The 17,494-nt window shown below is 41.0% G+C and overlaps 1 protein-coding gene across 2 annotated transcripts in view; it reads left to right on the plus strand.

Moving 5' to 3' along the window:
• Positions 1–17,494, plus strand: part of arhgap1 (Rho GTPase activating protein 1) — a 43,870-nt gene that overhangs the window by 17,799 nt on the left and 8,577 nt on the right. The window contains exons 3-12 of one of the 2 annotated variants that reach the window (XM_020532624.2): positions 183–239; positions 836–937; positions 3,278–3,365; positions 6,621–6,752; positions 9,007–9,093; positions 11,800–11,898; positions 13,146–13,238; positions 13,751–13,827; positions 15,752–15,829; positions 17,218–17,346. In XM_020532624.2, the coding sequence (XP_020388213.1) occupies positions 183–239; positions 836–937; positions 3,278–3,365; positions 6,621–6,752; positions 9,007–9,093; positions 11,800–11,898; positions 13,146–13,238; positions 13,751–13,827; positions 15,752–15,829; positions 17,218–17,346 (942 nt within the window). The remainder of the gene's footprint in view (positions 1–182; positions 240–835; positions 938–3,277; positions 3,366–6,620; positions 6,753–9,006; positions 9,094–11,799; positions 11,899–13,145; positions 13,239–13,750; positions 13,828–15,751; positions 15,830–17,217; positions 17,347–17,494) is intronic. The other variant, XM_020532631.2, reaches the window with a different exon arrangement.

The following is a 17,494-nucleotide window of genomic DNA, read 5'->3' on the forward strand; positions in this document are numbered from 1 at the left end:
TCTCTGTGCTTCTCTGATACACTCTGTTTCTTCCTTTACACTTTACCCTACCATCTTACGGTTCTTAGGCCGGGTTGTAAGCCACTTCCCAAGAAGTGCCTTCTTGCCTTTATTATTTTTACTTTTATGAAACTGCCTATACATCCTGATTATGTCTTCTTAATACCATCATTGATTTTCAGTTTCAGAGCAACCTTCTGCAAGGAAGGATGGCAAAGAGAGGCAGTTGCTGTATTCAGGTAAGTATTTAAAGATGTCAAAGTGGGTAGACATGTGAGTGAGTGGATGAGCGATTAGGCTGGGCTGGTAATTGGATCTTTGGGGTTTGGGAGCGTTTTTGAGTGTGTGGGGTGTGGTGGAATTTCTAAATGACATTAAAGATTAAGCAGTGCAATAATTCTAGGTAGGTATTCGGGTGTGTAATACCTATCTAGTCCAAATCTGACCCGGAAATCATTATCAGAGATGTTTCTGGAGGGTCCTGGACAGTGCAAATCAGTCTGTTAGAAGTTTAAACTTCCCAGGGCAGTAATATTTGCCACTGCTGACATCAGAAAATCTCTTTCAGTACACCCAGTGCATGTTTTCTATCTTTCAGAATTTAACTTCTCAGGAATGAATATTGAGAGGAGAAAATAAACGAGAAAATAAACAAGAAACTCTCCAGGAATCCTCAGTAGAGATATTTTCAGATTCTTAGTTGATAGCTGGTTCTGCCTGTGTTCACTGACTGGTACCTACCCACACTTTGCTGGGTGAAGAGCACAATCTTGGATACATTGTAAGAAAATATATATATGTGAGATTGGAGGCTAAATATTCTCTTGATTTCCAGCAGACGATGAGACCTTGCCTGAAATTGTTGATCCTCCCCCTGATCTGAAGTGGGACGATCCATACTATGATATTGCAAGACGCCAAATAGTGGAGGTAGCAGGTAAGTAGTATTAAATAGTCTGTAATTACTACTGTTCAGAATAGAATTAGGTAATTGGATGAGATGGAAAATCGAACTGAAACCCTTCTGATGCAACTCCCTGTGCTTGTCAGGTTTTGTAGTATGTAAATGAAGGAATATTCTTTATTGTGAACAGCTTCTCCTTTTGTTTCTGCCCATGACAAAGGCATTCTTAAAATTAAAACAAATTGTTGGAAACGCTCAGCAACACTGGCAGCATCTGTGAAGAGAAATCAGAGTTAATATTTTGGGTCTGGTGACTCTTTCTCAGAATAGTCACTGGACCCAAAACGTTAACTCTGATTTCTCTCCACAGATGCTACCAGACCTGCTGAGTGTTTCCAGCAGTTTCTGTTTTTGTTTCTGATTTACAACATCCGCAGTTCCTTCAGATCCTTAAGAATACCTCCTGACTTTATTTTAACATAAAATTACATGATTATACAACGGAGAAACAGGCCATTCAGGCAAACCAGTTGTGCGGATATTTAGGTTCCACCCAAGTCTCCTCCTAGTTTTCCTCTTCTAAACCTGCTATCATAACCAGCTATTCCCGTCTCCCTTAAATGCTTTCTGTCTCCCCCTTGTATGTGTCTACACTAATCGCTTCAACTACTCCTTGTCGTCACAGTGCCCACATTCTTACCACTCTTTAGGTAAAGATATTTCTTCGAAATTCCCTATTTGATTTCATCCTTACTGTCTTATTTTGATGGTCTTTAGTTATGCTTCCCTCCCCACAAACATCCTCCCGGTTTGTTATGTCTGTATCTATTTTTCTTTTGCTTGTCTTCTCTCTGAGTTTGGACAATTTCTGTCCTGGTGTTTGTCCCTCAGTGTGCTTGGGGCGGGGGTTGCAGAAATTATGCTTAATATCCAAAGGAACCTACTGCTGTGCTCTATATTTATTTCTAAGTTGTCTTGTGAGGTGTTGGATGCTATTAGAATCCATCATGATGTTTGGATCTCTTAAACTAAACTGTGGTTGTTTCCATGTGTTTTACGTTCTTCTCTTGTAGAATAATGTGAATCATGAATGGATTTGGAACTGATTAAGTTTGTTGGCTGTGACATCAGTGTTACTTTCATTTAGTGTACTTTCCTCTGTGATGGGTGGATTTGATTAACTGTCATCCATGATGCAAGTAGAAAGTCCCAGCTACACCCGCTAGATGTGATTATCTTGCTGAACACGCACAATGCCTTTGCCGAGACTATTTGGAGTCCGGTACAAACTTTTTTAGATTTAAGTGGAATGTTACCACTAAGTGAAAACTCTCTCTACATAGTTGAAATCCAGACTGAGAGTTTCTATTTGTCTGACATCGTGCGTACATTGCCTTCCATAGGGACCACACCCTTTTCACCTTTTAATGAGGCTCAGTTTGATGTGATTTGGTGTGTTGCAGCTGATCAATGGTGCACAAGGATTATTTTATCTCACGTTGTAGCACCAGAGCCACTAGATACAAAGTCCTTTGTATTTCTGAAAGTTCTGGGAGCATTGTTTCTTGCATTGCAGAAGTGTTGTGGAATTGATCAGTAAGTTGTTGAATTGTATGTTTTTATTTGGCATCCCACGTTCGATTTGGACTGGAATTTCCTGTTCAGTTTGATGTATGAAGGGGAAGAAATTATTTTCAAATACTTAGAAAGGACTGCTCAAAAACAGGACCCATTGGTCTGTACCACTGTTTATGTTGTACAGGACCCTTAGCCCACCCTACTTAATGTAACCATCAGCTGTGTTGCTTTCTTTCTCATGCTTAGCTTGCTTTCCCCTTAAATTATGCTGTAGCTACTCCGTATGATATGGCCATCCAGGTATTTGCTGATACTTTGAGATTTTTCCCCCCTCCTTCAAAATGAAACAATTTTCCTCAGTTCCTATGCACCGTTTCCCACAAACATGCCTGGTTTTTGGATGTAGTGAGCTCTGTGTTAATTTCGCTAAAGGTGTTCGGGGTAGAGGAGCACAATCAGGAGGTGTTGCGGAACTAGCGAGGTGATGGAATGCGTGTGAGGAGGGATCACACCATCTGAGTGGATTCAGGACACTGGGACCTGAAAGTGAGAGTTGGTTGTGTCCAAATAATGTTTTTGATTTTGAGGCCTTTGTAGACCAGTCAAGGAAATAGGAAATTTCCTATGATGCCCGAGTGAGAGTTAAAAAGGAAAACTACTAATTTGCATCCATAACTTTTGCTTTACATATGTGTTTTATAAAGGTTTACTTTTCAGTGGAAGGCTCTGACTGGTTCACTGGAGAGAACGCTGGTTTGTGTGAAATGAACTGACCCAGCATGTCTATTCCTACAGGAGATGATAACTTTGGCAGGAAGGTGATAGTGGTCAGTGCCTGTCGGATGCCTCCCAGTCACCAGTTGGACCACACCCAACTGCTTAAGTGAGTTTGCCTTAAGATTTGTGTTATTCTTTTGTCTTGTAAAATGCCACGCCCTAAGAGCTTGGAATGAATGAATCTTTGAGTGCATCTTGGTTTAGAGGACATGGGACATTTTGATAACCAGGCATCTTCAGTTATCATGGAGGATCCAACAGGTGTAGAATTTTTTTTGTCCATCTTGTGCCTGGATATAATGTTGAATTCGTATACCAACTAATTATTTTGAGAGGGGATTAAGGGAATTAATGGAATAGCAAATAGAATTTTCAGGAGATGAGATCTATAAGAGACTATAATGAGGCTCATTGCTGGAAAACCTTCAAAACAGAGTTCCTTGTCTCGTTTGCCCCCACCCCCCCCAACCCAGCATAAGATCAATCAGCAAGTGGAATTAGAGGAACTGTCATTAGCCTCCTAGGCAGCAGACTTGCTGTTCCCTGCTGTCTGCTGAAGTATGCTTGAGTATGGACCAGGCAGCTTGGACTATGATGCTCTGGTGGCCAAACACCACACCCTCTTGGCTCCCCTTGTGGAACGTAGCTGCTAGAGAGCCCATGGTTCTTAATCCTCCACCCGAAGTCAACAGAGTAGACAATTTGTGGGGCAAGCGATTGATTAATCTTAAACAGGAACTTGTGGGTACATGTTGGAGTAGATATGATGGTGCTAATCCTCCTAGCAATTTACTGCTTTGGATAATCAGCGACTTTGCAATATTGAGCTGAATCTTAGTCAGCAATTGGTTTCCTCAAAGCTGGGCCTTCTTATTCCTTTCTGATTGTTGTATTATTTTGTGGTGAGGAGTTGGAATTCCTTCTGGAGTGATAAACATGCCAACAGGTGGTGGCTGATGTGGAAGAAGTTAAAAGCCCCAATATACTACTGTCCAGGTTGACTGAACATTCTCCGTTATCAAAGCTTAGTTTCTGCAAGCGTTTTCTGCAGCTGTTATTTGACTTGCTGTAAAGGCTAACTCAGTTATGCTGATGAACATTGCCTCATCATAAACACATTCATTTTCAGTCACCATTATTTGGGAAGTAGTGTAGTGCAAATTTCTCTTTGAACTGAATTTTGTTTCTGTTTAAACATTGATAATACTGAGCGTATAGCAGACTAATCATTTTGGGAGCACACTGTGTACAGTAAGTACTCCCAGGTCACATAAAGCACCTAAAAGTTCTCTACAAGGACCCCAACAATGTGCCTTAACTATCTTCAAAAGAGTTCTCCAATTGTGTAGAAGGGTCACCCTGCCACCCTGCACATGAGCCATCCTGTAGCCCCTTGTGCCATTTGGACGCAGTTAAGCTGCTATGGTACCCACGCCACTTGGAGCTAATTTGCCCAAAACCATTTAGGACCTCACATCTAGCCAATAAATGAGAATTCCCCTTCTTGGTCTGGATTGTGTTTCAATCATGACTGTGACCAATTTGTGTTTAAAGGCGGACATTGAACTGATACTTTGTACCGGATGCGAATTATGTCCTGGAGGTAAAAAGTTTAAAAAAAAAACTTAAATAATTGATAACAGCAGAGAAAAGGTATTGGGGAAACGAAAGGAGCTAAGGTCTGACAAATCCCTAGGACTTGATGGTCTACACCCTATAGTTCTGAAAAAGAACTGCAGAGACAGTTCTAATATACAAAGTACATTAGAATTATTTGGATGATACTAGTAGGGTAGATGAAGGGGAACCAGTATATGTAGTTCACTCGGATTTCCAAAATCCATTTGATAAGGTGCCTCAAAAAAATCTAATATGCAAGATAAGGGCTCATGGAGTTGAGGGTAATATACGTGGATACAGGATTGTATTCAGAATAATGGACAGGGAGCAAAGGGCTTGTATGAGCAGATTGTTATCATCTTGACAGACAATGACTTGAGTGTTGCAAGGATCAATGTTGAGGCTTCAGCTATTTTCAATCTCTATGAATGACTTGGCCAAAGAAGCCAAGTGTAATATGTCGAAGTGTGCTGATGATGCAAAGCAAAATGAAAACGTAAGCTGAGAGGAGAACTTGGAGAGGTTGCAAAGAGATATAAATTGGTTTTAGGTAGCGGGCAGCAAGGTTCCAGAGAGTATAACACAAGGAAGTGTGAAGTTATTCACTTTGGTAGTAAGAATAGAAAGCAAAATGTTCTTTACAAGGCATAAAACGTGTAAATGTTGATGTCCAGAGAGACTTTTGGTGTACTTGTATAGAGCTAACATGCAGGTACAGCAAGTAATTAGGAAGGCAAGTGTCATGTTGACATTTAGTGCAAGGGGATTGGAGCACAAGAATGAAGATGCCTTGCTACAATTATACAGAGACCACATGTAGAATACTGTGTGTGGTTTTGATTTCCAGGTCTAAGAAAGGATATACTTGGAGAAAGTGCAGTGAAGATTCAGTAGATGATTCCTGGTAAGAAGGGTTGTCCTATGATGAGAGACTAAATACATTGGACTTGCACTCCAGTGTTTAGAGAATGAGAGGTGATCTCATTGGAAAATGTACAAACCTGAAAGTATTTGACAGAAATAAATAGAGATTGCTGTAAATTTCCCAGTTAGGGGAAGCAAAGGGGCACAATCTCAAAATAAGGAGACTATCATTTAGAACTGATATGAGGAAAATTTTCTTCACTCAGAGGAGTGTGAGTCATTGAAATTCTCAATCCCAGAGGGCTGTTGAATATTTTTAAGGCTGCGATACAGTCGGCTCAGTGGTTAGCACTGCTGCCTCACAGTGCCAGGGACCTGGGTTCGATTCCAGCCTCGGGCAATTATCTGTGTGGGTTTCCACCGGGTGCTCCAGTTTCCTCCCACAGTCCAAAGATGTGCAAGTTAGGTGGATTGGCCGTAGGAAATGCAGGGTTACAGCGATAGAGTAGGTGGATGGGTCTGGGAGGGATGCTGTTTGGAGGATTGGTGTGGACTTGTTGGGTTGAATGGCCTGTTTCCATACTGTGGGGATTCTATAGGATTCTGTATAAACTGATTTGTCCTTTCAGGGGACGGACATGTGGAGTGAATGGAAGGTGGAATTGGCAGAAGATCATCTATAATTGTATCAAATGGTGGAATATCCACAATGTCTATTTCTGCTCCTTTCTTTTAGTCTTAATATGTTGAATTTAGTTTCTGTTTGAATATTCAATCAAATTATATAATTAATGTATGTCAATTCATCAGTGGAGTTTGGGCTTGCAGTACTGTGCATTCGGCAGTAGTGAGTCTGTTTCTGTCTCCTTGACATCAGATACCTGAAGCACACGCTGGACAAGTATGTAGAAAGTGACTACTCAGTTGTGTACTTTCACTATGGACTCAACAGTCAGAATAAACCTTCGTTTGCTTGGTTACTGGAAGCCTACAAGGAGTTTGACAGAAAGTAAGTATGACTGTTCCTTAGGCAGGCTTTTCAACATCTCAATTAAATAAGCTTGGTTCTCCCATTCTGTTCTGCTTTTTTTTTTCCTTTTTTGCTGTCCTGTACTTATACAACAGAGAAATGCATGTGTGTTTAGTCTCCAACAGTACTTAGATCTGTCTGGATATGTATCTGGTACGTGGATTCTTCCAGGTCATCTGCTGATTTATAAAATGAATGAGTTTTTCCTGCTGGTGGATCAGAGCAGTGGGTCAGCAGGGTTGAGGGAAATCGTACAAACCAAATCTGAGATTGTAAGTAAGATTGGAGAAAATTGCAGAAAATCATGATCAAATACCATATTCCTGATATTCCATGCGAGCTCCTGTTACTTTATACAACATGGTGAGTGAGCTGAAGCAGAATCAGTGTGCAAAGAAAGCTAAGTCAGTTCACTGATGTCTGCTTATTTATATCCTTCATATCAAAGTAGGCAGTTGATTAATCAATTATTCCAGTTAACCAAGGTAGTCAATTGTACTGAAGTATCTTTTAATGAATTACCCTGAGGCCTTTCCTGTTCTTCTGAGCAAGCCTGATTTTAGCATTCCAAGCTGAAGGGCAGTGGCATTAACATTGCAGCACTCCGTCATTGATGAATTTAAATGCTTAGAATATGTGCTAAATCCATGGGGTGGTACTTGAACCCACACCTTTTTGACACAATTAAGAGTGATGCTACTATCCCAATCCAAAACATTTTAGTAATTCTGCCTTTGCTATGTGTCAGAATTATTGTACTCTACAATAATAGATTCAGAGTCTAAGACAGATGGCACATCCAAAGTTTAGTTCCTTGATTGTGCAGCTATTCTCTGTAGAATGCTGTAATTGATCTTGGTCTTTGGGTTAGGTAAGAAGAAAACGTCTTAGGATTTCTGCTCCCAGCTGTTGACCAACTAATTATGGGTGGATTAGGCTGGGTTGAAATGTCTGTCTCTATTCTGACCCTCATTGTCAAAGTTCAGACAAGCTGAGTTGAAGTCTTAAGGCAAAATGCTGGAAATGCTCTGGGTATGTAGGAACTGTTTTATTACGAAATGTTCATTAGGTTGGGCCTGTATCCATTTGGAGTTTGGAATGATGAGAGGTGACCTTATTGAAACGTCACAAGATTCTGAGGGGGCTTGACAGGGTAGATACAGAAAGGTTGTTTCCCCTTGTGAGGGATTCAAGGCCCAGAGGGCAGAGTCTCAGAATAAGGTAAGACAGATGTGGAGGGATTTCTTCTCTGAGGGTGGTGGAATTCTTTATGTCAGAAGTCTGTGGAGGCTGGGTCAGTAAGCATATTCGAGGGTGAGATGGACAAATTTTTAATCAATAAGAGAATCAAGGGTTGTAGGGAAAAGGCAGGAAAGTGGAGCTGTGAATTATCAGATCAGCTATGATGTCGTTGAATGGTGAGGCCGATTTGATGGGCTGAATGGCCTACTTCTACTCCTTCATCTTATAGTATAACCACTTATGCAAAACTTGGTGACTAATTAAACCTTTATGCTTTTAAGTATGTTATTATTTACATTGACTGTTGCCTTAGAGGTGGTTCAGACAAGATTTGCCAGACTATTACCTTGACTGAAAGGGTTCTTTTATGAGGAAAGATTGGACAGGTTAGGCTTGTATCCAGAGGAGTTTAAAAGGGTAAGGGTGATTTGACTGAAACATATGAAATCCTGAACAATTTTGATCAGGTAGTTGTGGAATGGATGCTTCCTGCCAAAGGAGAATCTGGACGTAGAGGGTCACTGTTTAAAAATCTGTGGATGCCCATTTAAAACAGAAATGAGGTGAATTATTTTTTCTGAGGGTTGAGAGTCTTTGGAACCCTTCCTGAAAAGGTGATCGAAGTTGAGTCCTTGAATATCTTTAAGGCAAAGGTAAGTAGATTTTTGTTGAGCAAGAGGTGAAATGTGATCAGGGATAGGCAGGAATGTGGATTTGAGGTTACAATCAGATCAGACATGATATTATTACATGATGAAGCAGATTGGAATGGCCTGCTACTGCTCCTTTGTATTTTTGTATGTGATGGATATTAATTAAAACTTATCTTTCAGTTGTCATTCCCCAGTGATAGAGGAGCCAGTACCATTCTTATTGTTGACTTAGATTCTTGATCTGTCAAAGCTATGAACTTTCCCTGTTAAAATTAATATTGCAAAAAGAGTAGATGGTGAAATGTGTTCAGAAACCTGGATTGTTTCCATCCACACAGATACAAGAAGAACATAAAGGCTCTGTACATCGTCCACCCTACCAGGTTCATCAAAGCACTCTTGGTTGTCTTTAAACCAATAATCAGGTTGGTCCATGCCTAGCAATTAATTCATTCTGAATAAAAAAAAATACAAATTCATCACTTGCTTTATAAAATTTGCTGTTAATAATTTGCTTTCTTGCTTCAGTTTTCTGTTCAACTGGTCAGTATTGTCCTAGCTGATCTCAGCAGTGGAACACTCTGTGGTAGGCATGTTTCTAATGCTGATTGATATCTGCTGTTGAGTGTTGACGCATTAATATTAGGGTTGATGTTGACTGTGATGATTTCATGACCACATGCACACAAAGTTAGTCCAGATTGTCACAATAATATCTTAAATTCTATAGTGCCTTAAGCTAGCAAAACATTCCAAGGCACGTCAAAGGAGTCATATAAGGGGTGTGATGAAGATAGCTTTTAAGGACCCTCGTGGATGAAAGGAGAGCTAGGAAAACTAGGAGGTTTAGGGAGGAAATGAAAGAGGTTTGGACCATCATAGCCGAAGAAACAGCTACCAATAGGATGCACAAGAGGCCAGAATTGCTGGATTCCAGATATTTTGGAAGATTGTAGGGAGGGAGAAAGGAGGTTACAGGGAAAAGTTTTGGCTGAGCTTACATTTATGTAGGAGGTGAGAGGCCAGTTAGGAATGCACACATTTAATTGCAGCTTGCAAAAATGCACATGCAGTCTTTTTAGGCTCCGTCTAATGCACACACAGCTGCTCTTTTGCATGCTTGTTCACTGACATGTATGAAAATGCTCACTCCAGGCAGGCTGTTCCTCGCATGCAATCGATCTGAACTATGTCACACCCGCTCTCAGGCACAAATGCTGAATCCAGGCTCATATATATTCACAGGCCCACAGGAAGCTAGAAAATTTGGGGAAATGGATAATGACATTCTGAAAAATGTCCATATTACAGAGGAGGAGGTGCTGGAGGTCTTAAAACGCATAAAGGTGGATAAATCCCAGGGACCTGATCAGGTGTACCCTAGAACTCTCTGGGAAGCTAGGGAAATGATTGCTGGGCTCCTTGCTGAGATATTTGTATCATCAATAGCCACGGGTGAGGTGCTGGAAGGCTGGAGGTTGGCTAACGTGGTGCCACTATTTAAGAAAGGTGGTAAGGTAAATCCAAGGATCTATAAACTGGTGAGCCTGACATCAGTGGTAGGCAAGTTGTTGAAAGGGATCCAGAGGGACAGGATTTACATGTATTTAGGAAGGCAAGGACTGATTAGTGATAACCAACATGGCTTTGTGCGTGGGAAATCATGTCTAATAATTGAGTTTTTTGAAGAAATAACAAAGAGGATTGATGAAGACAGTGTTGTGGACGTGACCTGTATGGAATTAGGAAGGCATTTGACAAGGTTCCTCATGGTGGACTGGTTAGTAAGGTTAGATCACATGGAATATAGGGAGAACTAGCCATTTGGATACAGCACTGGCTCGAAGGTAGAAGACAGAGGGTGGTGGTGGAGGATTGCTTTTCAGGCTCGAGGCCTGTGACCAGCGGTGTGCCACAAGGATCGGTGCTGGATCCACTGCTTTTCATCATTTATATAAATGATTTGGATGTGAACATAGGAGATATGTTTAGTAAGTTTGCAGATGACACCAAAATTGGAGGTATAGTGGACATTGAAGAGGGTTACCTCTGAGTATAACCGCGTCTTGATCAGGTGGGCTAATGGGCCAAGGAATAGCAGGTGGAGTTTAATTTAGATAAATGTGAGGTGCCACATTTTGGAAAGGCAAATCAGGGCAGGACTTATGCACTTAATGGTAAAGTCCTGGGGAGTGTTGCTGAACAAAGACCTTGGAGTGCAGGTTCATTGTTCCTTGAAAGTGGAGTCACAGGTAGACAGTAATGGTGGCATTTGGTATGCTTGCCTTTATTGGTCAATGCACTGAGTATAAGAGTTGGGAGTTACTGTTGCGACTGTACAGGTCATTGGTTAGGCCATTTTTGGAATACTGTGTTTAGTTCTGGTTTTCCTGCTATAGGAAGGAGTTGTGGAACTTGAAAGGGTTCAGAAAAGACTTACAAGGATGTTGCCAGGGTTTGAGCTATAGGGAGAGGCTGAATAGGCTGCGGCTATTTTCTCTGGAGCGTTGATGGCTGAGGGGTGACCTTATAAAAGTTTATAAAATCTTGAGGTGCATGGATAGGGTAAAGAACAAGGACTTATCCCCAGGATGTGGGATTCCAGAACTAGAGGTCATAGGTTTAAGGTGAGAGAGAAAGATATAAGATAGACCTAAAGAGGCAACTTTTTCATGTAGAGGGTGGTGCATGTATGGAATGAGTTGCCAGAGGAACTGGTGGAAGATGGTACAATTACAACATTTAATAGGCATCTGGATGGGCATATGAATAGGAAGGGTTTATAGGGATACGTGCCAAATGCTGGCAAATGGGACTAGATTAATTTAGGATATCTGGTCAGCATGGATGAGTTGGACCAAAGGGTCTGTTTCCATGCTGTACAGCTCTATGACTCTAAGTAAATCGGAATTTGTTGGCTAAGGTGTCTGGGAAATGTTGGGAATTTATCCACTGAACCGCTAAGGCTTTCATTCCTATTCCTGATTTCTATCATTAAAAGGTTGGAAATCAGTTAGGACTTGCTGAGTGAAACAAGTAACGAATAGGTAAGTTTTGTATAGAGAGATTTGGCAAAAAATGCAGCAGCCTCATCTTCGATCTCTTTCCGTTCCTATTTTTCTCTGTTCCAGCATGAAGTTTGGACGGAAAATCTTGTATGTGAATCATTTAAGTGAACTTGAACAGTACCTGAAGTGTGAGCGAATGGTGATTCCACAGTGTGTGAAAAGGTACGTTCATCTAGACCACATCCCTGTGAGAGAGGTGTTCTGTTTGTCATCTTCCAGGTAACTAAGATTTGTCAGAGGACCCAGTTTGTCAGAGGAATTGTAATTGTTACTTTTCAGGAAAATTTAATCTTTGTGTACTTGTTATTTTGTACACAGGCAATTTTTGTGTGCAAATGTAACGTGTGGTGAGTGATAGGGAGGACTTAAGAGTAATTGTGGCACAGAAGGAGGCTATTTGGTTCACTAAATCCAAAGAGTAGATAAGTGCATGCTGCAATCTCTGTGCAAACAGTTGCAAAGGGCATTAAGAAGAGAAATGAAAGGTGCAAACATCTGACTCTGTCATGAGTTAAAGCAGCCATTTGGAAAATGAGGCTAGTGTCAGCCTGGGAACAGATCATTGACCAGATCAGGAATTAAGATTGAGCTCAGAAATATGAGAGGCAAAAAGTGACTAAAGATGTTTCCAATTTCCAGAATGAAAAGTAAAGGGATGAAGTTAAAATACAGACGCTTGTATATTCAGCAAAGTTTAGACGCTGCAACAAGAATGACAGCTTCAAATGAGAGATTAAATACAAGGCCGTGTGCGTATGATGGTAACTACATCTTTCAGTCTTTTAGTCCACAGCCATTTGCACAGAGATAGCAGCATTCTGAATGCCTTCCTACCTACACCAACCTTCCCATCCAATCACCCTGCTGAGACTGTAAAACTGACATCTTATTGTGGAGGGGTCTTTCTAATGTTCTTGAATCTTTGAAAGGACAGATCTATTCATGTATCCATTTCCTTTGTTGAAAATCTTTAAATCAATCAGCTTGGCTCAGTTGATCAAACTCTTGCCTCTTAATCTGAAAATTGAGGCCTTCAATCCCATTAGAGACTTGAACACATAGTTCAGGTATCACAAAAGTACTATATTGATAAAAAGTGCTGATCTTCAGAGAAGACATAAAATACAGAAGTGTAGAGTTCAGGGGCATCATTTGTAGAATACACTTCTTTTCGGAGTCCCTGCTGACTGATCCTTCAGCCAATGCCACCAGAAACATTATTTCCTGTTTGTGGGCTCTTCATTTACCAGTTGGTTGACTTGTTTGCATAATATATGACTGCACTTACATAGCCCTGAAGCATTTTGAAACTTCTTACAACTTAGAGTTGATACTGTGATTTTTGTTGCTTGATGACAAGGCTGTGTCAGATGATTGAATGTCTTATCATCTTGATTTTTTTTTAAAAGATATGATGAGCGTATTCAGGCAGCACAGAAACTCAAGCCACAAGAACCAAAAAAGCAGTTACCTCATCAACAGTTTGGGATCTCACTTCAAGAGTAAGTACTTTCATGCGTTTTGATATTGGCTTTGTTAATAAATGCTGCTGTTTCCTTACCTCTCCTGGTAGCAGTGATTCCTTCCCAAGTTATTGTTCAGTGGGCTGCAGCAAGCCCTGGTACCTCCCCCATTTTTCATGGAGTGCAGTTGGTGCAGATCGGCTGCAGGCCAGCAGATTCAGTTTTCTTCAATGCCCCATGAGCGTGCCCCATACTCCTGGGAGCATTGCTGTGTAGAGAATTAGGCCAGATTGATGCCTTCAGAATCATGAGTTGTTGACCAGTGTTTGGAGAGACCATAAATAGAGCTGTCTGTCTGTGCAGTGTGTGTTTAAAGGAAACATTTGGGTTTCTCTTTGGCGACAGCAGTGTATTTCAGCCTACATCTTTGTGAACTCCATAGTCGCTCTCTTTTTGTAGCTCTGTGTGACAGATGAGAAACAGTGGGATATACACCTCCATTATATAGGAGTTTAGTTTGCATATTTAATGTTATGTTTTGTTTGCTGCAGGCTCAGAGAAAAGGACCCTGAACATAAGGCCATGCCACTAGTCATGGAACAGACCTCCACTTACATCAAAAAACATGGTGAGTGATGTATTTAAACCATGACTACCAATCCATATATTCATCCTTTTTTTTTCATAGTCATAGAGCATGGAACAGACCCTTCAACCCAACTTCTCCATGCCGACCAAGTTTCACAAACTTGTCCCACTTGCCTGCATTTGGTCCGCATCCCTCTAAACCTTTCCTAATGTGATGTATGTGTCCAAGTGTCTTTTAAATATTGTAACTGTATCTGCATCTGCCACTTCCACTGGCAGTTCATTCTACATTCAAACCACCCTCTGCGTGGAAAAATTGTTCCTCAGGTCCCTTTTAAATCTGCCAAGATCTGATCTGAGTTTCTCTTGCATTTTGTTTTTAATGATATAAATTTATGGGATTTGGGAAAGTCTGGCTGAGCCAGCATTCACTGACCTTCCCTAGTTACCCTAGAGAAGATGGTGGTGAGCCCACCCCCCCTCCTGACCTGGTCCAGGCCACTGCAGTCCATATGCTGTAGGTAGATCCACAATGCTGTTAAAGAAAGAATTCCAATGTTTTGACCCTGTTCCACTGAAGAAACTGTGCTATATTTCCAAGTCAGGATGGTGAGTGGCTTACGGAGGAACTTGCAGGGTGTGGTCCTCCCATATATCCACTGCTGTTGTCCTTCTAGATGGCAGTGGTCATGGGATTGCGAGGTGCTGTCTGAGGAGGCTTGGTGACTTTCTGCAGTGCATCTTGTAGATACAGAGTATCCGTGGTAGAGGTATTTGATATTTGTGGATGTGGTGCCGATCAAGCAGGCTGCTTTGCCCTGAATAGTATCAAGCTTCTTGAGTGTTGTTGGGGCTGCACACATCCAGGCAAATGGCAAGTATTCCATCACACTCCTGACTTGTAGTTGGTGGAGTGGCTTTGAGGAGTCAGGAGGTGAGTCACTTGCTGCAACATTCCTAACCTCTGACCTATTGCTGATTATACAAAATTAGTTAAGAAAATAAACTATTACAAGGCTGAAAAGGAACAGAGATCACAAAACTGATGGGATAAGGTGGTGACCAATGAACAACAGTTTGGAGAAATTATCCACTTTAGTTAAAAGAATAAAAAATCAAAATCTATCTAAAAGACGGGAGACCAGTTTTCATTTTAAGATTCTCTCATCCCATCTGTGCTGGGTGCTCTGTTTTGCCTGGTCCAAGTTGCCATTTATTTACATATGAGCCAAGGTGGCAAAGATTATTTCACTGTAAATAGTAGGTTATTGCTGCCAAACGTAATCTGCTTTTCCCCGATTCTCAAAAACAAACATTTCCAGCATTTAAGATGGTCACTTCTGTGCAATCCGAGATCAAAGCTGTGCCTTCCTGATCTTGAATGGCTGACCAACTCTGTGGGTTCAACTTCATTTCCCAACTTAGTGCAGAGCAATTGATGGTAAAGGGAGGATATTGGAGCCATTTTCATGAATTTTAGAAGGCTTTTAGTTTCCCTTTGAGAAGATACAGGCAGCTATCTTAAACATTTTGCCCTTTCTTTTCTCACTGACCCTCTCGAATTTTGTATTCAGCCTGATTCTCATTTGGTACTATCACCGTGATAGATGGCACAGACCCGTTTCTGCTTCATCTTGCTCTCCATCTCTTTAATCATCCAGGGAGCTTTAACTTTGCTTGACTTACCTTTCCTTCTTAATGGACCTCGAATGTAACCAAGCCATCTCTCCTTTAAAAGGGAGCCAGTGTTAATTTATAGCTTTTGCCTTCCAATCCTTGATTTCAATTTACTTGGACCAGACCCCTCCACATCCTATTGAAACCAACCCCCCTGTAAGTCATCCTTTTCCGTGAATAACCTAAACATTAAATTGCTTTGTTAATAACCCTGGTCAATGAGAAAAGGGGTTAAAGTGTCTTCTGTCAGTTAAGTACGATAATGTGCCGTTTTCTCTCATCCTCAGGTCTGAACAAGGAAGGGATATTCCGTAGGTCGGCTAACGTGTTCCTAGTAAAGGAAGTACTGGAGAAGTACAATAATGGTGAGTGGGCTCTGTACAAATCACATTGCATACTTTAGGCATATTTTAAGTTGACAGGTCCGTGTGTTACATTTAGATCTATGCATTATAACTTCCTGATCATTTATCACAAGGAGCAAGGACAAACTGACATTGGCTTTCCAACTTATCAAACTCTCACCTCAGCAGAGATGGAGTAAACATCTTATAAAATAGACTTGTCCACGAGCCACAAAGCGTTACATCCAGCCTGCCAGATACGGAAAATAAAAGTAGAATATCTGCAAGGAATTGCTCCTCCACTCAGAGGCCGTTTCTGTCCCCCATTTGCCACTGATTGACTCACTATTGAGCCAGTAAGAGAGAGAAACACCTTTGATTGGAAGAGCAGTGAGCTGCACAAACGTGAGTAACTTTCTCCGACCTGTGGTGTGTACAGCACGAGTGGTGACTCTGCTGGAACACAGACCACAAGGAACCGTGGTTTTGTGAATGAGAAGAAGAACATACAAACATTAAAAATAGGAGCAGGAGCAAGCCATTTGGCTCTTCCAGCCTTCTCCGCCATTCAAAATGAAGGCCAGTCATTCTGTTAACACAATTATTCCTCTATATTTGTGTTATCTCCCCTGTTGTCGTGTGAACAGTAAGAACAAGAAATTGTGTTAAATCTCAGGTCAATCTATCAAAGATGACCATAAGGACTGTAAAGCTGTATTGTTCATGTAGTGATCTATGCAATGGCCATGGAGCAAGATTGGAGTGGTTTGACAGGTTTGCTGAGCTTTTGCTAGATTTCTGATGCAGCGCCAATTCATAAGCAAGATTTAAGTGTGGAATTTAGGAAGTAGAAGGTAGGTATTGTTACCTTTGTGTGTGCCATAATTAAAATATCTGGTTGCATTGCAAGAGCAAAGTGTGATGGAGGAATCAAGTAAAATGAAGACCATGAAGCCATCACACAAATACAGTTTAGTTACATGAAATTTAGTTATTCTAAGTTTTCACCTGGGCATCAACATAAAATGAAGCTGCAAATAGAAGTGAAAGGTCAGTGGATGATGCACATATGCTGGGTGCAATCAAAACACACGTTACATGGTGTTCCTGCTGCAAATAAGTTTTAAATGTCCTAGTCCACATCACTTTATCTGAATCAATATGACATGTAAACTGAAAGGTGCTGGTTCAGTTCTTGTTTGGCAGTAATATTGTAATGGAATGCACAGTGTGAACTGTAATTTGGATACATGAAATGTGAGCTGTGATATCATAGTCTACACATGGACTATGTGAACTGGCACCAGATTGTGTATTGTAATACCAAGTACCCGCTCATTTATCATTCGGCATTTACCCAGAGGTATGGTTGTTTGAAATACTTCTTTGATGTTGTGACTTCTCTGCAGGAGTTCCTGTAGATTTTGAAACCTACAATGATGTTCATCTGGCAGCAGTCATATTGAAGACTTTTCTTCGTGAATTGCCTGAGCCTCTGCTGACTTACAACCTATATAACAAAGTGGTCTCATTGGGAAGTAAGTTCTATACTTGAGCCAATATTTGGCATTGTTGCCAATGTCTTGTTCCTATGTTACATATTCCTGAATATTTATTGCATTGTCCTGCTCTAGTAAGTTTCCGTTTAAAAGAATGCTATTTGGAAAGAATGACATTGGACAGTTC

Source organism: Rhincodon typus, chromosome 17 (genome assembly GCF_021869965.1).
Source record: "Rhincodon typus isolate 14 chromosome 17, sRhiTyp1.1, whole genome shotgun sequence".
Classification (NCBI taxonomy): domain Eukaryota; kingdom Metazoa; phylum Chordata; class Chondrichthyes; order Orectolobiformes; family Rhincodontidae; genus Rhincodon; species Rhincodon typus.